The 25,965-nt window shown below is 45.4% G+C and overlaps 1 protein-coding gene across 2 annotated transcripts; it reads left to right on the plus strand.

Annotated features, from left to right (window-relative positions):
* Positions 1-145: 145 nt before the first annotated feature.
* MCM3AP (minichromosome maintenance complex component 3 associated protein) lies at positions 146-25,963 on the plus strand. 2 transcript variants are annotated; one of them, XM_032692780.1, is made up of 28 exons: positions 146-1,018; positions 1,106-1,329; positions 2,010-2,088; positions 3,457-3,604; positions 5,172-5,368; positions 6,313-6,452; positions 6,877-7,074; positions 7,256-7,524; positions 7,702-7,864; positions 10,104-10,264; positions 11,521-11,732; positions 12,567-12,757; positions 13,430-13,530; positions 14,352-14,483; positions 15,025-15,138; positions 15,291-15,443; positions 17,116-17,313; positions 17,603-17,671; positions 18,285-18,419; positions 18,816-18,969; positions 19,426-19,684; positions 19,981-20,078; positions 21,161-21,551; positions 21,669-21,926; positions 22,590-22,719; positions 23,415-23,609; positions 24,199-24,349; positions 24,472-25,963. In XM_032692780.1, exons 1-28 carry the CDS (start codon positions 232-234, stop codon positions 24,628-24,630), a joined length of 5,466 nt encoding a protein of 1,821 aa, XP_032548671.1. In that variant the 5' UTR covers positions 146-231; the 3' UTR covers positions 24,631-25,963. The 2 variants fall into 2 exon arrangements, with proteins under 2 accessions (XP_032548671.1, XP_032548670.1); XM_032692779.1 differs by having other exon boundaries at positions 232-1,018; positions 11,521-11,765.
* The last annotated feature ends 2 nt before the right edge of the window (positions 25,964-25,965 follow it).

Below are 25,965 nucleotides of genomic sequence, written 5' to 3' on the forward strand. Positions count from 1 at the left end.
GCCCCGCCGAGACCCCGCCCCCCGGCCCGCGAACCAATCGAGATCCCGCCCACCCACTCCCCGAGACACCGCCTATCGCTCCGCCCACCACGGTAGCCCCGCCCATGTAACCGCCCCCTCGGCCAACTGTCTACTGCTCCTATTCGCCTCTTGTCCTAGGCATGCGCGGCCTGCCTCGCCCGCCCCGCCCGCCCCTAGCTGTTTCGGAGGTGTGGGGCGGTCGCGTCCACCATGTCTTCGAGGGGCCCTTTCCGCGGCCCGCCCTCCTTCCCGCCACCGCTGCGCTTCGGACAATCCGCCGTGTTCGGCCAGGGCGGCGGCGGCGGCCCCGCCGGCCTCCCCTTCGCCCCCGGGCCCGCCGCTTCCTTTGGGCCACCCTACGCGCTGGGCCCGGCGCCGGCCCCGGCGGGGAACGCGGAGTTCAGCTTTAGGCCGCCCACCAGTCTGGGCGGCTTCTCAGGCCCGGGTGAGACGCCAGGTGGCGGCGGCGGGGCCTTCGCGGCGCCCGAGTTCCGCTTCAAAGCGCCCGAGAGCGCCGCCGCCGTCCCCTTCAAGCCGGTGCTGGGCGGCGAGGCGGAGAAGGGCCCGGCCGCTCCCGCCGCCTTCGCCTTCTCGCCGCCCTTCGGCTTCGCGCCCGAGCCGGGCCCCGAGGCGGCGGTGGCGCGGGAGCCCTTCTCGTTCTTGCGGCCCGCCGCCGCGCTGGGCCGGCCGGAGGACAGGGGTCCGCGGGCGCTGCCAGAGGAGCCGGGAGAGCCGGCGGCCAAGGGGCTGAAGCGGAAGGAGGAGCGGGAGCGCTCCCCGCGACGGGCGGCGGCGGGTGGGCGGGCGGCGGCGCCGCCGGAGAAGCGGCCGGTGGTGCTGAGCCGGTCCCGCGGCGGGGCCCTGTTCGGCCGCACGCTGGAGGAGATGCTGCGCAGCCAGGCCCGCGAGCACCGCGAGCGCGGGGACGGCGCGGAGCCCGAGCGCGGAGCCGCAGAGGAGCCGCCGCCGGCCGAGGCCCGGGAGCTCCCTCGGGAAGGTGAGCGGGGGTGGTCGTGGGGCAGCCCCAATTTCTGAGTGCTGTCACCCCTCTTTCTTATTGCTGTCGTGTTCCTTCCCGTCACAGATGCGGCCCCCGCCGCCCCCGCCCGCCGGACCCGCGGCGGCGAGAGCACGGAGGGGCTGGGGGGTCTGCTTGCCGCCGAGCTGACGGCCATCCAGTGCAAGAACATCCCTGATTACCTCAACGACAGGACCGTGCTGGAGAAACACTTTGGCCAGTTTGTAAAAGTCCGGCGGGTCATGACCAGGCGTAATAAGAAAATGGCCATTCTTCACTTTTTTGATCACGTGAGTATCAGAAGTGGACGGCACAAGAGTTGGGAGTATTCAGCGTGCAGAAGTCTCCAGGGATACCTTAGAACCTCTTCCAGTACCTAAAGGTGGCTTACAGAAAAGAGGGAGAGTGACTTTTTACGGAGACAGCAGGTAGGGAGAGGACAAGGGCAAACAGTTTAAAGTAAAAGAGGAGTTACTTTTATATTACTTAGATGTTAGATGTTAAGAAGAAATTTTTCCCTGTGGGGGTGGTGAGGCCCTGGCACAGGTTGCTGTGGCTGCCCCATTCCTCTAAGTGTTCAAGGTCAGGTTAGGTGGGGGTTGGAGCAACCTGAGCTAGTAAAAGGTGTACCTGCCCTTGGTAGGGGGTGGGACTGGATGGTCTTTCAGGTCTCAGCACTGAGGTGTGTTAAGCAGCCAGTTCAGAGACTGCATGATCTGATTCTGTTTTGTGCTTAAAAACACACCTTTGGTTTCAAGTGCCCTAAATTTGCTGTAGCTCTTAGAAAAGCACCATTTTTTTTGCGGGGGCTAGTCCAGCTGATTGTTCTTAAGTGAGAGGCTAAAATGCAGCAACCAGAATTTTGTGGGAATTGGTAAACATTTCTCTGGCAATGTTTCTCTTGCTGTGCTGTGAGTTTTGTTGTTGTGGTGCCAGTAGGTTTTCATGCTCTGCTTTTGTTTTCTTTCAGGCCTCTGCAGCTCTTGCCAGGAAAAAAGCGAAAGAGTTACACAAAGACATAGTAACATTTTGGCAAAAGAAGAAGACGAGTAAGTCTGTGTTTTCAGATTACTGGGTGATGGGTAAATAGCATTCTAACTGCTCTTCTTTTTTCCTGATGTACTGAGAATGATATCAAAATTATCTCGAGTAGGAGATATCATGGTGGAAAATTGCACTGTTTCTCTCTTAAATTCACATTGTCTAAAACCTGTTGCTTGATATGAAGCAAAATGCTGTTCAGCCATACAGAAGAGCTGAAGACACCTGAAATGACTGTAGTTTTAGAAGAGAGTTTAGGAATCCTTTATGCAGCTGCACAGCCGGAGTATGGTGATGTTGACTTTGTGCTTCTGTCTAGAAGTAGGAGTTCTTTGGGGGTGTAAGAAAACCCAGTTTGAAATGCTTTGCTGTCTGCCTCAGACTATGGACTGAGAACTAAGTTAAGGAGTACCTTGGAGCTGAGTGTCTGTTTTGCTGAGGTTGCTGTTATGTGTATCAACAATTAGACTCTGTTTGAACCAAAAAAGAGAATAACCTACAGAATTTAGAATTGGGAAACCTTGATTGCAAACCCTGTTTGGGATTAGGAGGAGGTTGTTAATCCCCAGGCAAACACTGGAATTGTCAAGTGCTTCCCTTTCTTTAGCTTTATGAATGCAGCATGTGTACCTGATCCCAGCCTGGGGATGCACTTCACCTGCAGCATATGACGGGTTCACTTCAGCTTTGATCAGCCACAGACTTGCCTTCCAGAAAACAGCTGCAGAATTGTCTTCCTGAGAATTAACATCTTGAAGCAGCAGCTCTAGGGCTGCCTCTTTGCCCTTGTCATTTTATTGTGGTGTTACATCCCCGGCAGCATTCTAAAATAACTATTCTGAGAGGATTTAAGAAATCCAACCCCTTTAAAAATTGTTCCTGGGAGAAGAAATTTTCCCTTCCTGCAAGTGTGAGTGTAACTTGTACCGACCTTAGTGTGAGCTTGGGTACCTAAGTACTTAAAATGCTTTGGGAGGAGCACGGGGAATTGTGATTGCACAGGTGAAATGGATGTTGTATCCCTGTAGGGAGTTCTGACCTGTGGATTATATCCAAACCTAAAGAATTTGGAACGATGATCAGACTTCATTTACTGACAATCTGCTGACAATTGGTGTTATTGATAAGTGGTATTTTATTGAAAAATACTCTCATAAACAGTGACTCTGATAGTAATTGATAGAAATTTAACTTGGTGCAGCTCCTAGTACAAGTTGTCCTGGAAGTTCTGTATGCATGTACAAAACTGACTCTTAAGTTTTATTTTCCAATAGTATTTTTGTTTAAACAAACTACTCACCACCCCACCTCCAAGGGGCCAAAAAGAGGTGTTGCTTAAATTGCTTGGCAGATTTCATGTTTATGTGTCATTTCAGGTCCAGCAAAAAGAGAATTTTCATCCAAGGAAAAGAAAGCAGGGGAAGATGAAGGAAGACAAAGCAGTGAAGAGCAAAGCTATCAGCATTCACCGCTTCGAAAACCTTTAATAAGATCCTCTGCCAGCAGTGTCATGCCTGGGAGAAGGTATGTCTGCTTCTCTGGGAATCCACCTGGCAGGAAACGGGATGCACAGAGAAAAACTATGATCAGTGTGTGCCAAACAGTCATGTTCTCGTCAGGGAGTGTTGCTTCCCTTCTCTTCTGGTTTGTCTGCATTACAAGCTCTCAGGTCAGAAGGATGCTCCTAGCTGAGTATTAAGGTCTTTCACTTTGGTCTCTGTATTTTCTTTTTAATATTTTGTCCATAACAACATAACAGGACCTGCAGCACTGAGGCATGAGGGAATTGAATGAAACAATGCAGAGACCAAGCTGCTGGGACCAAGCAGTAGTGACACTGTCACTGGTCGTGATTCAACAAGCTCCTGAAGCGAGCAGTTTCCTTTGTAGGCAGTCATAGTTCTGTAGAATCAGAGTCCCCTTTTCAGAGCAGTTTGGATCATTGTCTTGTCTCCCTTGGAGTCAGTAGTCTGCACAGGAATCCTCCTGTTTTGTGGCAGACACAGAAGTGGCAAGGTTGTTGTCTTTCTGTCATAGTCAATGGTGTGTCTAGTCTGACAGAAGTAATTTGATACGTGTAGTCATATAATTCTAAAATCAGTAATGTGTTGTGAAGGAATCAAAGTTCCTTAAGTTAAAAGGAATGTTTGTCCTGTAAAATCTTTTAATAATGTCTCTTGCTATGAAAAGCATTTGTTGGGTTTTTTTTATTTTTTTTCCCCATGCCAGCAGGTCAATTCCTAGTTTAAAATACAAACTGCTGTACCACAGTGATCAAGAAATGCTGTAAGAACCATCTGTTTCTGTCTTCTCTAAGACACTTTCAGTAATACCTTTTCTGTTGCACAAAGGTTGAGGCTTTCCCCACAGTCCAGAAATGCTTGGCAGCATTGTGAGGGCAGTGCTGAGGATTTAACCAGATTAACTCCCAGTGCTGGTGTTAGCTCAGAACAACCTTAGCACATCCAAATGTACTTCGTTTATTTGATATCATAGAATCATAGAATCAGCTGGGTTGGAAGGGACCTCTGAGATCATCAAGTCCAACCCTTGATCCACTACCGCTGCAGTTACTAGGCCATGGCACTAAGTACCACATCCTGTCTCTTTTTAAAAATCTCCAGGGACGGAGAATCCACCACTTCCCTGGGCAGCCCATTCCAATGGCTGACCACTCTCTCTGTAAAGAAATTCTTTCTAATTTCTAACCTAAACCTCCCCTGGCACAACTTGAGACCATGCCCTCTTGTCTTGCTGATAGTTGCCTGGGAAAAGAGACCAACCCCCACCTGGCTACAATCTCCCTTCACGTAGTTGTAGAGAGTGATGAGGTCTCCCCTGAGCCTCCTCCAGGCTGAACAGCCCCAGCTCTCTCAGCCTCTCCTCATAGGACTTGTGCTTGAGTCCCTTCACCAGCCTCGTTGCCCTCCTCTGGACCTGCTCCAGCACCTCAATGTCCTTCCTGAGATATGTTGCCTTGTGGACAAAATACTCTTCTAAACAAATGCTGGCATCCTGAAGAACAGTGCACTGATTAAGACAAGGCATGCACTAGTGTATTATTATTGCTAAAAAAACCCTTCTCTTTTAGTTCTCCAGCAAAGAAGCCTGGTCTTCGAAAGGTGCTGCAGTTTGAAGCAGATCTGTTTGATTCTAGTTCTGAAGGGCAGAGCTCAGAGGGCTTGGGAACCTCACTGTCATCCCTTGGTAACCTGGTGGGATTAATGGCAGAGACATCTGAAGAAAGATACCGGCTTTTGGACCAAAGGGACAAAATCATGCGGCAAGGTAATTACACAAGTTGATGAGTGTAACATCTGCTGCTCTGCTGGAAAAAAGTAAGGGTTTGGGGTTTGTGGAAAAGCTGTTGTGATACTATGGAAATGGGAGTTTAACATGGAGCAGTCTGTAAAATACTCACCTAGTCCATCACTTTTTCTCTTGTAGAATACACAAAAATCTGTTTTACTTATTGCACATGCAATTTCTTGTGTAAAGGGAAGGACAGACAGTTCATCTTCTGTGAAGGAGAGCACGCAGGGAGATTTCCATCTCTACAGGCTCTTTAAAAGTGACCCAAACTGCATTTCATAGAACCACAGGATGGTTTGGGTTGGAAGGGACCTTAAAGCTCATCCAGTCCCACTTCCCTGCCATGGGCAGAGACACCTTCCACTAGCCCAGTTTTCTCCCAGCCCCATCCAACCTGACCTTGGACACTTCCAGGGGTGGGGCAGCTACAGCTTCTCTGGGCAACCTGTGCCAGGGCCTCTAGTGTTTCTCTAAATTTGAACTATTACACAGCTGGTAATTATTTCAAGAAATGGTCCGTTGTTTCACAGTGCTGGTTGTAAACCCTTCCATCCTTTCTTGCAGGTTCAAAACTGACCTTACTTCTAATTTAAGGTCTCTTTTTTAATACCTACAAACAAATTTCTCTTCCACTTGATGTGGAATTTTGAAATTGCTGATGCTTACTTAGGACACAGAACGTTGGGTATCTTTTAGAAGCTTCAGTCTTTTCAGCAAAACTCTTCAATATGTGCAACCCTGGGACAGGCCCCAGAGTGGGGGGAACCCCATCCTTGTGCATTTCTGAGTACATCAACGTGTGGGTATAGCCTTGTGTGCTCAGGGCTCTTTTGGCACATCAAAGTAATAGCTTGTCACGAAGAAAAAACCAAACCTAAGGGATGCTTAGTGTTTGTTCAATTATTTGGGTTTTTTTTTAGCTCGAATAAAAAGGACTGATCTTGACAAAGCAAAAACTGTTGTTGGCACTTGCCCAGACATGTGTCCTGAAAAGGAGCGTTACATGAGGGAGACAAGAAACCAGCTCAGCATCTTTGAATTGCTTCTAGGATCTGACAAGGTATGAGATTCCCAGGATATCAGTTTTTCTGCTGCTCTTTGAAGCCATCGGTGTTGTTTAGTTGTTTACAGGGTTAATTTTGGTGGAAAAATTCTGTAGGCTGTTTCATTAATGCCTTTCAGTTCTCCATTGGAAAACAAGAAGGCTAGAGAATTGCTTTTTCGCTCTAAGTTGTCTTTTATTTAGCTAGACAAGTTTTTAGAACTATAGTCCTAAAACTATAATTACATATTTTACGTAATTATATGTAACGGTTATTACAACATATATGTAATATGTTGTCTTGAAGGTTATGAGTTTGAGACTAAGACTTTAAAAATCTACTCCTTACTGAAGTGATGGCATAGATGAGATGAAATCCTCTTTACTCCTGCAAAGTTATCCATATGTCTTGGATTTTGATTGTTTTCTCCACATCTTGCAGGTAGATCATGCGGCAGCAATCAAGGAATATAGCAGGTCTTCAGCAGATCAGGAGGAACCTTTGCCCCATGAATTGAGACCCTCTGAGGTGTTGAGTATGACCATGGACTATTTAGTGACAAACATTATGGATCAAGGAGAAGGAAACTACCGAGAGTGGTATGACTTTGTCTGGAACAGAACTCGTGGAATAAGAAAGGTAAGCACTGTGGATGGAGGTTTTTGGTGATAGAAAGTAAAAGATCACATCATGCTGTAAAAAAGTGAAGCAAACATTTTGAATTGCAGGGTGACTCAAAGCACAGTGAAATAGGTTTTCCAAAGGTGACTGGTCTTCAACTTGTGTAAAAGTATATGTAATTCTTTATCATTCTGGTTAGGATATAACCCAGCAACATCTCTGCAACCCGCTGATGGTGTCTCTGATTGAGAAGTGCACTCGCTTTCACATCCATTGTGCTCACCACTTGTGTGAAGAGCCCATGTCTTCCTTTGATGCCAAAATCAACAATGAGAACATGACTAAATGCCTGCAGAGCTTGAAGGAGATGTATCAGGACCTGGCTAACAAGGGAATTTACTGCAAGAGTGAAGCAGAGTTCCGAGGTTATAATGTCTTGCTGAATCTCAACAAGGGGGATATTCTCAGGTGGGAACAAGACACCACTTGTTTTCTCTTTTTGCCTCTGGGAAGAATTGAGTTTAGGATTAAGTCCAGACAAATTGTAATGCTCCTGTTTTTAATTCTGTGTTGTTAGAGGTTGCTGTTGAATTGTGATAGAGACAAACCTTTTGCTTCAATATTAACTGTCTTTTGTCTCCACAGAGAAGTTCAGCAGTTTCATCCAGAGGTTAGAAACTCGCCTGAAGTTAGATTTGCAGTTCAAGCTTTTGCTGCGTTAAACAGCAACAACTTCGTGAGGTTTTTCAAGCTTGTGCAAACAGCTTCCTATCTGAATGCTTGTCTCTTACATGGTTATTTCAACCAGGTGAGAAAAAGAATATTTTTTTAAAGTATTAAGGAGTAAAACAATCTGGGATTTAGAAGAAAACTTAGTAAATATTGAGCCTTAAAAATAATGTTATTACTTCTTCAGAAGTATTAAAATCAGGAGCTTTCTGCTGTGATATAAAAGGCAAATATTAAAATGTTCTTCTTGGCATTTTTTCCCCCCATAGCTGTGTACAGATATGTCATCATCATCATCATGATGGCTAAGCTTCGCAAACAAAGATTTAGGAAGGCTCTATCCACATTTGTTACAAGCACGCTGGTGGCTAATGAGGCCAATACGAGATAGAAATATCCGATTGCAAAAGGCACAGCAGAAAGACTCTTTAGATGGTATATTCTGCAAGGCACAATTCTTTCTGCATTGTCTTTTCTCCTCAAGAGTGATCCTGTGTGTGTTCTCAAAGGAAGCAGCAGTGTTATAGATGGTGTGTCTCCAGACCTCCCAACTGGAGGCCAGAGTAGACCAGTTATGATGGTCAATATGGCCGAGGCTGAGATGTTGTTTCAGGGAGTCCTTGTATCTTTTCTTCGGGGCTCCTCTCTTGCAGCAGCCAGTGGCAAATTCACCATAGAGCAAGATCTTAGGGAGGCAGTGGTCCTTCATCCTTGAGACGTGCCCTGCCCAGCGCAGCTGCGTTCTCAGCAACATGACCTCAATACTTGTGACTGCTGCTTGTTCTAGAACAGATGTATTGGTCACATAATCTGACCAGTGGATGTTTAGGATTGTGCGGAGACAGCGTTGATGGAAGTGTTCTAGGAGACGCAGGTGGTGGCTGTAGATGACCCATGATTCAGATCCATATAAGAGAGTAGACAGCACTATGGCTCTGTAAACGCTGATCTTGGTACTTTTCTTCAGGTGTTTATTATGCCATACTTTTTTATGGAGTTTTCCAAAAGCACTGTATGCCTTTGCTAACCTGTTGTCTATCTCTCCGTCAATCTTACCATCTGAGGAGATGAGGCTACCCAGGTAATTAAACTGCTGAACTGATTTGAGCTCTGATTGGCCAATGGTGATATGGGGATGATGGAAGACTTCCTGAGGTGCAGGTTGATGGAGAACTTCCATCTTCTTTAAGCTGACTTCCAGCCCAAAGAGCTCAGCAGCATCTGCATAGCAGGATGTTAAATGCTGCAGAGCTGCTTCTGTGTGGGCAACGAGGGTGGCATCATCAGCATAAAGCAGCTCCCGGACAAGATGGTTTAAGGTCTTGGTGTGGGCCTTCAGTTGCCTTAGGTTGAATAGGCTTCCATCAGTACAGTATCGAATGTAGATACTGTCCTGATCATCGAGGTCTGCCGTGGCCCTTTGGAGCATCATGCTGAAAAAGACTGTAAATAGGGTTGGAACAAGAACTCAGCCTTGTTTCACGCTATTCTTTATTAGAAAGGGCTCAGAAAGTGCATTGCCATATCTGACTTGGCCGTGCTGATCCTCATGGAGTGAGATGATTATTTTAAGGAACTTGGGGGGGACAACCTAAACATTCCAAAATCTGCCATAGACCTTTTCTGCTCACAGTATTGAAAGCCTTGGTGAGGTCAACAAAGATTACATAGAGACCTTTGTTCTGTTCCCTACAGTTCTCTTGCAGTTGTCTGAGAACAAATACCATATCTGTGGTGCTCCTGTTTTCTCTGAAACCACACTGACTTTCAGGTAGAATTCCTTCTACTATAGCAGGTATTAGTCTGTTCAAGAGTATTCTTGCCAGGATTTTGCCAGCAATGGAGAGCAGAGTAATACCACGGTAATTTGAGCAATCTGATTTAATTCCTTTCTTCTTATACAAAGTGATGATGACTGCATCACGAAGGTCTGATGGTAGTTCGCCTAGTTCCCAACAGCACACCACAAAATGTATTTCCCCTGAAAAAAGTAATTGGGAAGCAGAGAAACAGGCCTGGGAATCTTGCAGAGCAAATATGAACCTGCACTATCAGAAGCCCTTGCAAGGTGTTTTTTCAGCACAAGATTCACAAAGGGATACGCTCAAAAATGAGTGTCATGAAAGAGGAACAGAAACTGGAAAGCCAAGTGCATAGAATTTAAAAAGAAAGTTAAATCTGAATAGTTTTTGGTGTGGGTATTTGATGACAAAGTATCGATGTATTTAAATGTGATTTTCGTGTTTATTGTTCGCTTTATATTGCATTTTGGGTTTTTTCTTGGTAGTTATGTGGCTTTTCCTTTTCTCTTCCACCAGATTCGTAAAGATGGTCTCAAATCCCTTAATATTGCCTACACTGTGAGCACCCAAAGATGTACAGCGTTTCCCTTGGACCACCTGGTCCGCATGCTGCTGTTCAAAGATTGTGAGGAGGCATCTGATTTTATAAGTTATTATGGCCTGAGTGTATCAGACGGGTAAGTGTGAGGAAAATGATCCCTGGGGGGCTCAGACTGATGTCAGGCAAAGGGCTAAATGTAGGGGAGTTGCTCCTGAAGTTTGGATCCAAAAAAAAGGAACAGGCGAAGAGTAGAGGCTGAGCTCTCTAGGCAAAGCACTGGAATACTGATGGGTGCAAACTTTAATATAGTTTTTATTGCTGTAACTGTGAAAAGTTCTTTAATTTTGCATCTTTCCCTCAAGAAAAGGGGTTGGTATCCCTGTAGCTGCTTCATAGAATCCCAGAAGGGTTGGAGGTGAGAGGGACCTTTAAAGCTCTCATCTCATTCCAACCCCCTGCCACAGGCAGGGACACCTTCCGTTGGACTAGGTTGCTCCAAACCCCATCCAACCTGGCCTTGGACACTTCAGGGGTGGGGCAGCCACAGCTTCTCTGGGCAACCTGTGCTGGGGCCTCCCCACCATCACAGGGAAGAATTTCTTCCCAATATCCCATCTTACCCTGCCCTCTGGCAGTAGGAAGCCATTCCCCCTTGTCCTGGCACTGCCCTTGTCCAAAGTCCCTCTCCAGCTCTCTCAGAACCCCTTTAGGCAGGTCTCCCTGGAGAGTCTTCTCTCCTCTGGGCTGCACAATCCAAACTCCCTTAGTCTGTCTTCATAGGAGAGAAGACTTCCCACAACTCTTTTTGGTACTCCTGGCACTGGCTTCTTTATTTTCCTTGGCTTGATAAGATGACAAGGGGTTTCAAGGATCAAAATTCCTTCAGCCTTGTGGAGGGTGGTAAAAACAAGAGAAAAATGTTTTCCCCAAAGGAAAAACTGCATGTTGAGCTCAGTCTCCATTGGGCTCCAAGGACTTCTTCCCTAGAAGGAGACATTGAAGATAAACCAGTAGGAAAAAAATTGGTCTAAGTTCTTGTTTTGCAGTTGAATTGTTGTAAACTGCAGCTCTATTAGAAATGAGAAGACAGTTCTGCTTCTTGGGAAACTGGCATTATGGTGATTCCTGTAGGGTGGGATGAAGCTGAACATTGCAGGCTAGTTTTTAGCAGATGTTGGAAGCCAGCGGTTCACAGGTCTGCCATGGAAATCCATACATTGTGTGATCGTCCAAACCTGGAATCTCAAGAGACTGGAGAAGGAAAAAAACCCCATTAGTGGTCTATTTCCTGTCAGTGTTCTCTTTTGAAGCAATATATTTCCAAACTGAAAACCTGTAGGTTGCTGGAGCTTTGGGGATGTACTCCTGGCAGTTATTTTTGTTTTTCCCCAGGGGTTATGTGGAGCTGAATCGCTCTGCTTTCCTTGAGCCCGATGGGTTACCCAAACCTCGGAAGTCCGTATTTGTCAGCCAGAAGCTCACTGTCTCAGTTGGGGAGGTTGTGAACGGGGGGCCTTTGCCCTCAGTGCCCCACCACATGCCTGTGTCCAGCTTCAACGGACAGAACAAGTACATCGGTGGAAGCACCTCTGTGGATCAAGCTGGTAATAGCCAAAAACCCAGCATGGAAACAACAGGTGAGAGCAAACATGCATTTTAGGTATTGCTCAGGTACATGCTGCTGAGTCAGCTCTGTGAGGAGAAACTTGGCTGATAGGATTTGAAATTGCCTGGAAATCTGAATGTAACAAAAACATTAAAGTATAAATCATAATCGCAATCACAGAATGGTTTGGGTTGGAAGGGACCTTAAAGCTTATCTAGTTCCAGCCCCCCCCGCCCCTCGACATGGCTGGAGCACCCTCCACTAGACCAGATTACTCAACTGTTTCTATGTATCTGTAAAAGCCAAGAACAACCAATAAAATTTCCCAGTTCAGGAAACACACTATGAGAATTGAGCCAAATTTTGCCAACGTAGGTGAAAAAATGAGATATTTGCCTACTCCAGAACACCAGCTTCCCTTTGCAGTTTGCACGTTTTTTATTTGCAGCTGTTTGTTCCCACTGTATCCCAATCATGTTGGTTTTCATGTTAGCTGAGTGTATGCTTTTCTGTCCTTGCTGAAAATACAAATACTGTGTGTAGGGGTGAGGTGTGCTTGACTTGAAACAGTTGTTTTGTTGGAAATATATGTGCTTTGTACTGGAGGTAATATGCAGTGCAATTTTTGAATGTTTTGTATAAAATATTCATAAACAGAAATTAGTTTCTATGATATAATTATGTTTTTAACTTTAAGGTGACAAGCTTCTGTTACAGTCTTATTATATGGCCTGATGAGTTTCATCAAGCAAGTCAGCTTTTGAAGATAACAGTTTTGCTTCTGTTTGTGACTGACCTCTTTTCCTTAATTTTTCTTCTCTCCCCTCCCAAGAAGGAAGAGTGGAAAGCAGAGGTGTGGATTTAGAGGCTGCAGCAGTAAGAATCCAGCCCCAGGCTCATCTTCTGCCCTCACTGTTGCCTCGTCAGCTTGTGCCAGGGCTGCCTCCTGCACAACCCATCTCCCAGGCTGCTGCTCAACCTGAGCTTCTCCCTTCAAAACCTCAGCCTGGCTACACAGACACGGTAGGGAAACGTAAATCCATCATGAAATATTTGGGAAAGGTCTGTGAAATGTAATAAAAGGTAACCGAGTTCTCAGAGTTTAGTTTTCTGGAATGTGCATGTATTTCAAATGAGACATGATAAAGTTCCTTCTTATGAGTACATGACCAATAATGTTGGATCTTGAACGTGTACCCCGTGTACCTGTGCTGTTTTTCATGCTCCCACACGTTTGTTCTAATGCTGAACCAATCTCAGGGTGTTTTGTTGCTTTGTACAGCACAGCTGCCGTATTGTACCTAAATGTGGCCACGTTTCAGGGGTTAGACCTACTCATTTGGAATTAAATCAGCTAGAATGAGAGACAGTCTACAGTAAGAAAATAGGAATCTCTCTCAATATTCTCTCTTTTTAGTTATGATTTCCTAACTCGACTTGCCTGAACTTAGTACAGAAAGCTGCTTTTGTTTCTGGGCTGTTACTAACCTTTTAGATAGTCTAAAATTTCGTAGTCTAAAATTTCCAGGCTTTTGTGTTTGCTTAAGTTGACTCAGTTTGTAAGCAGAAATACAGGTGGTGCTGTGAATTACAGTCAGCTAACCAAGGCTAGAGAGCCTTACTCTAAGTTTACACCCAGGCCACTGTGGTAAGGACTGCACCTTTGCTTCAACTGCTTCCTGTGCTTTATTTCAGGACATCGCCGAAGTGGTGGACGGGCTGGTGCATGACGTCCTCAAAGGAGAGTGCAGAGAAATGGGCAGAGCAGGAGCAGCTTACGTGGCTGCTGCCATCTGGTAAAGAGCATTTTTTGCTGGTTCTTCTGGAGTGTGTCACCAAAGCTGCCACCTGCCTTAGCATCCCCATGTGTGAAGATTGTAAAACTGAGCACTGCAAGGTCTGTAGCGGAGGTGGTGTTACTGAGGCTGTTGAGGGGAAGGCAGACCTTTCTTTGGATGTCTACCACTCTGTCACGTGCCAGGTAGCCTAAGGGAAGGCTCACCCAAATCTCTGGAAGCCTTGCCTTGCAGAGAAACCTGTGTTGTGGAAGGGAAGGTGTCCAAAGGGGCGACAAGAGAAGCAAGTCCAGATCTGACTGCTTTGCTTCAGATAAATGTTTTTTCTCCAGGGCAGTTGGTAGAGTTGTAGATGTGGGATGTGACCCAAACAATTATTATTCCACCAGTGTTTTGGTTATTGCTGAACTGGAACAGATTGGCTAAAGTCTATTTCATGGGATGTCATAGTCGGCAATAAAACTGGGTTAGAGGAAGAAGGTAGGGGTTACTGGCTTTCAGGGTGGACATTGATTAGAGACTGTCTGAGCATTGCTCTGAGGTGGGAAGTGGTGGCTGCCTGCCTTTGCTTTGCTTTGTGGGGGTTTTCTCTTTCCCTATTGCAGTATTTTCATCTCCATCTGTGGTTTTCCTTTTTATTTCCTTACTTTCTTCCCTGTCCCAGTGTGGGAAGGGGAGTGAGCCAGTAGCAGTGTGGGTCTTGGCTAGTGGCTGGAGTCAGCCCACCACAAAGAGCAAGGTGTGGGTGAGAAAAGCACAGACCTGAGGCTTTGAATGAAAACTTCCTGGCTTTGAAAAGAGATTTTACTGTTTCTGCACAGCACCTCGGAGGCTGCTGTGGAGGAGCTCGTGACTGAAGTGATGGGGGAGATCCTCAGACAAGTGGCTGGAAGCGTGCTTAGTGTGGAGAGGCAGCGTGTCCAGGAGGAACGGCGCAGAGTGGAGGAAGAGAGGTGGGCTGGGGACACCCTTGGACAACATATGGACAGCTGGTGCCAACCTGAGTCCTTGTACCTGTGCTCAAGCCCCCGTGTCTTTCTGCCACACCGGCAGAACTGTCTCACCTTGAACTCCCCTGGGATCATGTAGAAGGTGTCGATTCTCAGGTGATCTGCTAGTTAGCATTTTGGTGACCTCACAGAGCCACTGTGAAAAGATGGGGTGGGAATCTTAGGAACTTTTATTCACCCAGAGCTTCAAGAAAGGGATGTACTTCCTGGCCCTGCTGTGTGCAGGAACTTTTCCAACTCCCTGCCATGGGCAAGGATGCCACTTGCTAGATCAGGTTGCTCATGGGTAGATACTTCCCCCAAAGAACCCCACTGTCATCAATATTTTTGAGGAAAACCTGGCCCTATGCAAGGCTGTTTATCTTTACAAATCAGCTAGTGGGAACTCAGTTTTAGGGAAATTAGCTGTTTGACACTGTGTGTAGTGCCAGGTTTGCCAGTGTAAATTTTTTCACTTGTGTAAGTCTTTTCTCTGTCCTTCCAGGCAAAAGCAGGAAAGAGAACAGTTAATAAAGCAGTTGAGCCAGTTGCTGGGTATGGAATTAATGGAAGAAGTAATAAAGGAGAGTGTTGAAGAAGCTTCAACCAATGAGTTAAGGTATGGTACAACATGCTGTGTGCTGTGGTTTGCTTTCCCAAAGGTTTCCTAAATGTCATGGTCTTCCCTGTTTGCACCTCAGCCAATTGAACTGGCATTTGCTGCAGGTCTTCACTTCGCTAGACGTCTTTGTTTGTTTTATTTGGAACTAGATGTGCCTTAGAAAGAGACCGGCAAGCCCGTATTGCCCGGTGCTCAGAGGAGGTGTGTGGTCACTTCATGGAACTCTCTCTGGAGGATGAGATTTTCCAGATTGCCAAGGAAACCCTTCAGGAACTCCAGTGTTTCTGCAAATACTTAAAACGGTGAGTTACCATCCTGGGACATAACTGCTTTCCTTGGGAGCGTTGGTGAAGAGCCATTAATCATCATCATCATCATGGCTGGGCTTCACGAACGAAGATTTGGGAAGGGCTCTACCCACATTTGTTGCAAGCGCGTTGGTGGCTAAAAAGGCCAATACCGAGATGGGCATGTCCGATTGCAAAAGGCACAACAGAAAGACTCCTTAGATGGTATATTCTGCAAGGCACAATTCTTTCTGTGTTGCCTGTTCTCCTCAAGAGTGATCCTGCATGCGTTCTCAAAAACATCAGTGGTGTTACAGATGGTGTGTCTCCAGACCTCCCGATTGGAGGCCAGAGTAGACCAGTTATGATGGTCAATATGGCCGAGGCTGAGATGTTGTTTCAGGGAGTCCTTGTATCTTCTCTTTGGGGCTCCTCTCTTGCAGCAGCCAGTGGCAAATTCACCATAAAGCAAGATCTTAGGGAAGCAGTGGTCCTTCATCCTTGAGACATGCCCTGCCCAGCGCAGCTGCGTTCTCAGCAACATGACCTCAATACTTGTGACTGCTGCTTGTTCTAGAACAGATGTATTGGTCACATAATCTGACCAGTGGATGTTTAGGATTGTGCGGAGACAGCGTTGATGGAAGTGTTCTAGGAGACGCAGGTGGTGGCTGTAGATGACCCATGATTCAGATCCATATAAGAGAGTAGACAGCACTATGGCTCTGTAAACACTGATCTTGGTGTTTTTCTTCAGGTGTTTATTTCGCCAAACTCTTTTATGAAGCTTTTCAAAAGCACTATATGCCTTTGCTAACCTGTTGTCTATCTCTCCGTCAATCTTATCATCTGAGGAGATGAGGCTACCTAGGTAATTAAACTGCTGAACTGATTTGAGCTCTGATTGGCCAATGGTGATATGGGGATGATGGAAGACTTCCTGAGGTGCAGGTTGATGGAGAACTTCCATCTTCTTTAAGCTGACTTCCAGCCCAAAGAGCTCAGCAGCATCTGCATAGCAGGATGTTAAATGCTGCAGAGCTGCTTCTGTGTGGGCAACAAGGGCGGCATCATCAGCATAAAGCAGCTCCCGGACAAGATGGTTTAAGGTCTTGGTGTGGGCCTTCAGTCGCCTTAGGTTGAATAGGCTTCCATCAGTACAGTATCGAATGTAGATACCGTCCTGATCATCGAGGTCTGCTGTGGCCCTTTGGAGCATCATGCTGAAAAAGATTATGAATAGGGTTGGAGCGAGAACTCAGCCTTGTTTCATGCTGTTCTTTATTAGAAAGGGCTCAGAAAGTGCATTACTGAGGAACCGTTAATAGAGATGGAACTGCAGCTGTCTGGTTGTGTTCTTTTTGAGACAGTTTTTGCTGTCTTGTCTCGGTGATAAGGGTAGACCTTACAGTCTTATTACCAACCTCTGCCAAATTACTCAGCCGTATATGGGTAGGGGAGCACCCCCTGTGGGAGTCAGGTAATGAGCTTGGTAGGAGATTTCAGCTTCATTCTGTCTAGAAACTTGTAATAGTTTATCCTTATATTCTTTCTGTTGGACACTCATTTTTCTGGATATGTGCTCAGTGTTTTGTGGTTGCTGTGGTGTTCAGTGTACAAATATGTGGTGACAGAGGTCTACAGAGGAGTTTATTAATGTGACCTATTTATCTCTTCTTTTCCGAAGGTGGAGGGAAGCAGTGGCAGCTCGAACAAAGTTGAAACGTCAAATGAGGGCATTTCCAGCTGCTCCCTGTGGCATGGATTCAAAACATCAGCTGAAAGCACTGTCTCCCAGTGCAGAGTGGCCTATAGCCATGGAGAACTTGTGCAAGAGATTTGTAAACCTGGGGAATGGAGGAAAGCTGGGAATCTCTTGCACAAGGTAAGGATACTTCTAGTGGCACCAGTTGGCAATCTGGTAGATTTTTGGAAGATAAATTACCAAAAATTCTTCCATTGTGAATGCAAGTGGTTTTGCAGAACTGTCTGTTCTTAAATAGCCCCCAAAAGATTCTTTCTGCACAAATGCCATGACCAAGACTGAAAATCCAAATAAATAGTTCTATTAACAGCAACTTTCTGAAGCCTCTGTAGTATTTCTCAGGCCTCAGTGTTTCTTAGATTTGGTTAAAATAGCTTTTTTATAACAAAAAATATAACTTTTTTTCCAGATTGAACTGGCTGAGAAACAAGACAGTGCATGAAATGAAAGTTCAGCACTTCTACCAGCAGTTGGTAAGGTACGCTGGGGTTTGGTTCTTATTTTCGTTCAAAGCAAACTGTAACAGAAATGCCAGAGATCTCAAAAATGGCAGTAAGGTATGGCCAGTCATGCCTGGATGTCCACTTGCAGCCTTGCTTCTGGGAGTATTTTGGAAGTAAGGGAAGCAGGAGGATCATAGAAGCACAGAATGGTCTGGATTGGAAAGGACCTTAAAGATCATTTCATTAGTTCTGACCCCCCCTCCTGCCCATGGGCAGGGACACCTTCCACTAAAGCTAAGTTAGTGAAGGTGTTAGGCCATCTGATCCTTTGGGGTATAACTTTAAGGATCTGATGGATATTATGGGGGGTGGTTTTGTACCTGGGTGTGATGGGGCCTGGGATGAAGTATGGGGAGAGAGGAATAAACAAGCTGTTAGTGGCCTGGGTGTGTATTGGATCAGTGTGGAAGTGAAGCAATACACGTGTGGTCCTGAAATCTTTAAAGTAAGGCTCATTTAACAGATTTAGCAGCTGCAATTCCTGAAGGAATCTGGTTACAGTATTGGAACTTGTTCAATGTTCAGACACCTCAGGTGGGAAAGGAGCACTGAGGTGGGTCTTTTCACCAGTTTCTGTCTCTCTTTAAGTGGTTTAGCTTGGACTCCCCTGGATCTTGTATCATTAATCACTGAACATATTCCACTTCAACAAGAACATGTTTTTTGGAAGGTGCTCTTGGTTTTGCCAAGTGATGATGAATATGCCAAGGACGATCCCAACAGGTAAGTAGAAGGGTTGATTTTTGGGTCCCTTTCTCAAACAGAGCAGACTTCTGTTTAGGTAGAAGAGGAGAAGTAGTACACAGTCCTTGGTGTATTTTTGCCTGTACCATGTCAAATTTCCAGTTTATTTCATTTTTCTCCAGAGCACACTAAAGAATTTATTACAGTAATCTGCATTATCTAACATTGTTTAATTCTTTTTGCTCATACTGAAAGCAAAACTTTGATATGATAATTTCAGGACAGTTCACAGCTCTTTATTAAGGTTATTTACCATAACCTAAATACAAAGGATTATGATAGATTGTGGTGTCTTAGAGGTGCTGATACTAAAACCCTAAAATGCCATTTTTGACAACAAAACTCTCAAAAGCCCACTTTTTTTTTCTTTGATAGGATACTGATGGATTGGTTGAAAGCCAAGTTTATGGGAGACAAAATGTGTAAGAAAAACACTTCACATCCAGAAGGCAGAATTCGAACACTGACATTATTTAGCTCTCCTGGCATGCAGGGGAACAAAAGCATTGAAGTCAGTGTGTGTATTAAGGTAGGTGAGAACAGTTTCATGATACCTAAGAGACAATAAAAGCACGGTGGACTCTTTTCCAGTGTATCTTGTGTCCTGTCAGATGGAGGGAGATCATACTGGGAGGGATGGGGTTGTTACAGAATATTCTGAGTTGGAAGGGACCCACAAGGATCACCGAGTTCAAAGGCCTGAAAAAAAAGATGGATTTTTTTTTTTCCTTGTTTCCAACCATCTGCAGTAGTAGAACCCTAATCATCAATTCCTGGTCCCAAATCAGGTGCTGAAGGGCACTTCTGTGCTCACCAGCATCTCCCAGAGACATCCATGTTGGTGTGGTAACAACTCTTTGTCTTAGGTTTTGTAGAGCTCCTGGTAATGGATGTCAAAGCTGAGTGGTGATGATAATACACTGCAGGTTTTGGTACATAGCTCCGTTTAGCTACATCCCTGTTGTCATCTTTGTTGCTTGTCTAGGTGGCACAGGGTGCGCTCTCTGACTCGGAGCTTGACATGGCCGAGACACAAAAAGACTTGCTTGGGACCAGTGGCCTTGTTCTTCTTCTGCCCCCCCGAGTTAAGAGTGAAGATGTTGCAGAAGATGATGTATATTGGCTTTCAGCTTTGCTGCAGCTGAAACAGTTGCTTCAGGCCAAACCTTTCCACCCCATAGTTCCTTTGGTGGTTCTAGTCCCCAGTCAGGAAGAGGAGGCCACGGAGAAAGAAGTAGAAGATGGTATGTAATTGTTTCTTTGTCTTGAAAATGTGAGTGTTTAAGGCTGCCCTAAGTAGAACTGTTGTGGCTGGTGCAGCATCTCAGTTATCCAGTAAAGGGAGAGGCTGTGAAGTACAGCACTTCTTAGAGCTTTGCTAGAAATCCTGAGGCCTTAAGAGCTCATCAGTTTTGGCTCCAAGTTTTCCTTCACACACAGTATTTGATCTTGAGAGTCTGTGGGCAGAGATGGAGGAGAGGAGTGATGCTGTGAGTGTGTTCTTCCTCTGTGTAAATGGTGAGTTTTCTTATTTTTTAAGGTTTGATGCTGCAGGACTTGATTTCAGCCCAGCTTATTTCGGACTACACCATTGTGGAGCTCCCAGTTTCTGTCAGTGACTTAGAAGGCACAAAAAGGGTAAGAACAGCAAGAGATAACTTGCTTATTATATTATATATATAATAAAATATATAATTATATAATATATAATATAAACATATAATTATATAATATATAATATAAATATATAATTATATAATATATATATTATTATATTCTCAGTAGCTTAAATTTCAACTGAGTCTCGTGTAATGGGATATTTTTTCCACACACCTGACTCTGTTGGAGTGGGGTGCTTGCTTGTCAGTAGTGATTCCAACATCAGCCAGAACTATTATGAAATGAGAATATTTCTGGTACTTTTCCACTGTTCGTGACTGTTCTGTTTTCACGGACCAGAGATCTGTGGCACTTGCTACCAAAAAAGGTAATTTAGTCTGTGTAGTACTGAAAACTGCTCTGAGACCAAAATTCATGGATTTACTTAAGTCCACTCTTGTCTGCCCTGCCTGTGTTGCTGCCCACCAGATGAGTGCTGGTGGTAGGTAAACCTTTTATCCTTAAGCTCGAAGTCCTAAAATGCGGAGGACACTTTGTAGCTCTTCTGGCTTCTGTGATATCACCCAGTATTATCCCATCTTGGTGGATGGGACTGAGAGATGCCTCTCATGACATCCTGTCATGTTCTGTATATGAAGAAGGATTGTACAGATCTCTGTCTGACAAACCCAGAGTGATGCTCCCCCACAAACCCTCACAATGTACATCTCTGCAGTTCAAGGACTGCCAGGATCAGACATGGCTTCTCTGGGTATAGTCCCCATGGTCTTCTAATTTCTGTGAGTCTGTCCAATTTTTCCTGGATAAGTTTTCCACATTCCCAGTGTCCTGCAGCAGGGAATTCCACTGCACGCCTGTACCTCATGTGACCAGCCTCTTTTCTGTGTCTTCCTGAGCCTGCTGCATGGAAATTTAGTTTATGACCACCTAGTTGGAGAACTGTTGTTGCAAACGTTGGGATGATGATAGCTGATTTATTTGCATTTTGCTGCACACTGTCCTCGATAGTGTTATGTCAAACTTAGGGTTGCTAGATTGAATCCTTTGTGTCCTGATCACTGCAGAGCAGTTTCCAACCACCCCTGTTTTGTGTGTCATAGATCTCTGTGGCTGTGGGCTGGCTGGTTTCCCGGTGTCCTGGCTCCCTTGAGCTCTGCAGTAAGACCCTTCAGGAGTACATTGAGGATGGGATTGATGGTAAATTTGGCAAGCGCTTCTACCACGACTGGAAGGAGAGGCGTTCGGCTGGCCTGCCATCCCAGGAGCCTGGGGTCATCATAGAGCTCTACAACAGTGTGCTGCAGTTTCTCTCAGATGTAGCATCCTCGGAGCATCTTTGTGACTTGTCTTGGCCTGTGACAGAGTTTTCAGAACCGGGGGGTAACAAGCTGTTACCCCACCTGCAGTGGAACATGCCAGATCACCTGGCCTGGCTGAAGAAGGCTGTGCTGTCCTTCCAGATCCCATACCTAGATCTGCCTCCGTTAGGTGGTAGGTACTTCACACTGTAATATCTTCTTGGCAGCACATGGTTCTCCAAGGTGTGCCTGTGCTGTGTTGGTTCTGTCACAGATTCTTGCAGTTTACTTTGGTTGGTTTGTTTGGCAGCTCCTTGGCGTCCTGTTTGCCACATGATTTTTCAGTATGTCTCCCAGATTGCAAGTTCTTCACACACTCAACCACTGATCCAGTCTCAAGTGGAGAATCTGCTGACCAAAACTTACCAAAAGTGGAAAAACCAAACAATGGGGAACTCTGATAAAGATGGACCTTCTGTTGATGAGATCCCTTGGGATTGTATCTTGGCAGTCTGCATTGATCATAAACTGAGAGACTGGAAACCGCCCAAACTGCCTATTGCTCCAGGTATTGCTCCTATAACATGGATGATACTTCTTCTATGATAGTATTTAATAACTTGCCAATGGTGCCTTTATGCATGGCAGCAAGTGAGATATAGCAGGGAGGGAGCTGTTGTCTTGCTGTGATTCTGCACATCTGTCTTCTCCTTGGAGTGTGTGTTTAAGTATTAGTTATGACTTGACTTGATCTTGTGATTACAAATGTGTCTCTGGTTAGAGTCTTTTGGCCTGCCCTCCCAGTGTATGAGTTTGCTTTAACCAAAGGCCAAGAATTGCCCCTCAGAAGCCATGTCAGCTGGGATGTGAGACTGCCATGGTTAATTAGCACTGCCATGGATTCATGAAGTTTGTCTCAAATTCTGTTTGCTTTCAATTTCAAGTGTGTGGGGTTTTTTTAGCTTAACTGTAGGGAGCCTCTTTTAATGAAATGACTACTTCATCCATTGAACTTGGATGCAATAGAATTTTTAAAACTAAGAGAAAGCAGCATTTTACAGACTGCCAATAACCTGTTGAGTTCAAGAAGGCTCTTTTTTACAAGCAGATTACAACTGAAACCCACTTCAAAGTGAACACTCTCCCCAAATTGCCTTTTTAATACTGAGCTTTTCTTCTGAAGGAGAAAATCTGTGGAAATGATAAATGTTGGGCTTGGGTTTATTCACAGAAGCAGTAAGTAAAGATGGTCAGATTCACGTGTACTTCTTCAAGGAGCATTTAAAGAACTACACTCTCCCTTTCTCGTGGGATCAAGCCAGACTGCGCACGCAGGAGGAGATCCAACGAGGCCACGAGAGGTGAGGGAGTAGCATTCAACTGTTTATGGAGAATTCCAAGGAGGTTGTTTAGGACCTCTACAATGCTGAAAATCAGCATATGGCATCCTCCCAGAATGTACCTGTGCACATCTCTTTGAAATGATGTACAAGGCTGTGCTGATACAGGGCAGTAGGTAGATTTTATTTGTATGAGATTACTCAGCTCTCAGAGAAATGGGTTGCTTGGGGAGTGCTCAAAGTGCTATAAGAGGAGAAATGAACTGGAGCCAAAAGTGCTGCTCGGCCTTGGAGTTTGACTTGTCTAAAGCATGGAGGAAAAACTGCGAGGTTGAAAAAATGCTGGATAGGTTGAGGGGGAAGGATACCTTAGAGCTGTGTGGCATTATAAAGGTATTTGAGATCTCCAGAGTCTAGCTCACTTCCCTAGCCTCATTCAGAGGGAAGCCACTCTCTTCCCTTTTGGAAGCTTAGCTGCAGTTCTGCTGTATAGTGGGTGATGTCTGAGGTGAATCCTAGGCTCCTATCAGATTAGTTCCTCTCTAATCCCACGCACAAGGTGGTAGTGTGTTGGATGCTGGCACAAGAGCATTATTTCACCAGATGATCACTTCTCACTCCCTGCTATTTCCAATCTTCAAGCTAATAGGGAAAAATCAACACACTCATACCAATTCCTGTGCTTTTGTTTGTTGGTTTTTTCCTCCCCTCTTCAGGTCAAGGATAAAATCTCCCAAGTCTTTTAAGAAACCCTACAGCATGTCCATGATGCCAGGCCAGTATGGCTCTGGCATGAGCAAGCTATCAGGTCAGGAGGTGAGCATTCCCAGTTCAGATGAATTCAGAGATGTGTCCTTGGCCCAGGAGCATCTGTTGGCACAGCTGCAACTGGAAAAAAGAGAAAACAGGAGGTAAGTTCCGAGAGCAGCATCTTATCTTTGCAGCTTCAGCCTAGGGTTATAAACAATTTCTAACTTGAAATTGTGCTGGAAAACAGCCCAGACTGTCTTCAGTTTCCTCTGATTTCATCAAGTACATCAGTGCAGTTCCCTGCTATCTCCTACTTGCATCACAGGAACAGTCCAGGATGGTACAAATTCTTGGAACTTTTAGGAATGGTTGGAAACTCTGTGGTCAATCATGCCACCACAACTGAAGCATTACAGTGGTCTGTGTGTCCCACTGTGTCACAAATGTCTATAAAGTTCTCTCTGGGATGTCAGTTTGTAGCGATGCAGATCACAAAGGGGAAGAACTAAGCTTTTGAGGTTGGCCCAAGAGGTTTTTGTCTCTTCTGCCTTTCCCATCAGTTGGGTGTCTGCAGTCTGTGTAGCTGCTTTCTGTACCACACTTCTTTGTGGTGGATTTTTGAAATAGCAGTTGGCTGTGTCAGACTGTGGAGGTCAGACACTTCTAAACCCAGAACACTTAGTTAACACACTGGTTACAGGGACAAAGCCAGGCTGCCATCTAACTGATGCTCTTGATCTTCCCATCTAGGTTTGAAGAACAGTTGCACCGATACCTGACTGAGGACACTGAGCCCCTTGGGGATCTCTTAGGTCTTCCTCTCTTTCTCCCCCAGTCGCTGCTCTCCACCTCAGCCGTCACCTGCCCGTTGGTGAAGAGTCCCATGCCACCTGCTCAGGAGGTAAGATGAGGGGGGGGTCCTGAGCACTGGCTAAAGCTCCGAGGAGTGCAGTAGTTGCAAAACCTCTAGCGGGAATTACCTTGGGAGAAAGTCTTGGTCTCATCTCTTTTCCTTCTGCTCAGGCTGGGAGTCAAGAGGGACACAAGGTTGTGGAGATGGAGCGAAGCCCTGCGCTGTCGGACAGACTGAAACACTTGCAGCAGCTCCTCAGGGCGACCAAGGAGGCTGAAGCTGCCTCTGAGCTCCACCTCTCTGCTCTGGTGGACATGGTGGATATTTGAGCAGAGCTGAGATGTGGACACTAAAGAAAGAAATCCAGGTCTGGGTGACTGAACAGATATGCTTGTGGGGCATGTTCCAGATCAAGCAAATGTTCTCCTGGAATAAGAACATGGAGCAGTCGTGGAGCCTGGGCCTTTCTCACATGGCTGCCTTCCACAGGGTCAGTGTGTCACGGCTGGTCTGCGGCTCCCTCCTTTTCTGCTCCATGGGCATGGAGACGAGTCAAAAGCTTTTCTTGGAAGGCCTTACATGACAGTGGTGACTTTTCTTTCTCCCAGCTCTCATCGTGGGTAAACACAACTTCAGCAGGGGGAAACTGTGCACAGGGTCCCTGGGAACACTGGAACGATTGCTCTCTGTAGACACAGTCCCTGAAATGTTGTCTCAGCTCTGTGCTTCCTTCATGCAGGAACTGCCTTGCAGCAGCATTGTGGTTTGAAGCTCCCGTTCTGTTCCCAGGAATGTCAATACTGGCATTCTCAAATTGGAGCAGCACTTGTCCAAGTTTATGTTGCTCAGTGCAAATCCAGAAGGATTTTTGTGCTGCTGGGTCTAAGTTTTACTCAATATTTACAGCTTTAAAACCAGGTGAGTTGCTTATTCCACAGATTCCATGTCATGCTGGAGAGCAGGATGCTTCCTTCAGTATTCAGTAAACAACTATGGAGAAACAATTTTCCTTTTTTTTTAATTTTTTTTTTTTGGAAGAGCAATTTGCCTGCATTCTCCAGTACTCAAAAACCTTTGGATTTTGAAGACCTTTTGGTTTAATTCCCAGTAAATAGTATGCAGATGTATTTCATGTCTGCAGTACTTCTATACAGCTCATCTTTTTGTTTCTTTTTTTTTTTCTTTACAAAAGCAGCATATTTTTTTCAAACAGAACCTTCTACCTGGTGAAATAGAAATTACTGCAGTGAACACTGATTATCTTGCCTGCCAGCCCCCAGTCTGACTCCTAATTTCCTCTGAAATCCTCAGTAGTCCAAAACAGTCAGCTGCCTTCCAAAAAAGTAATTGTATAGGCTTTTTTAAAAGCATTTCATTTGTATGATTTCTCTTAAACCCAAAATTAGCAACAGTAGCTCAGTGTTAAGTTGAACTAAGAAATGTAAACTGAGAAGGTGGTGCTTTGAGGCTGTTCCTGCTACACCCACTTTTGTCAGGCTCAGTTGTGTAAGTTCAGCTGGTTCTTTGTGGAGCAAAGCTTTTGGCCCTGCTCTTGTTCTTCTTAGTTCACCTGGAATTTAGCTGTAAAAACCCAAAAGAGCTTCGGGGGTGTGGCTCGCACAATGTGTTTTTGTACCAAATAAATTTCTGGTGGCTCGAAAAGG

Source organism: Chiroxiphia lanceolata, chromosome 7 (assembly GCF_009829145.1).
Source record: "Chiroxiphia lanceolata isolate bChiLan1 chromosome 7, bChiLan1.pri, whole genome shotgun sequence".
Classification (NCBI taxonomy): Eukaryota; Metazoa; Chordata; class Aves; order Passeriformes; family Pipridae; genus Chiroxiphia; species Chiroxiphia lanceolata.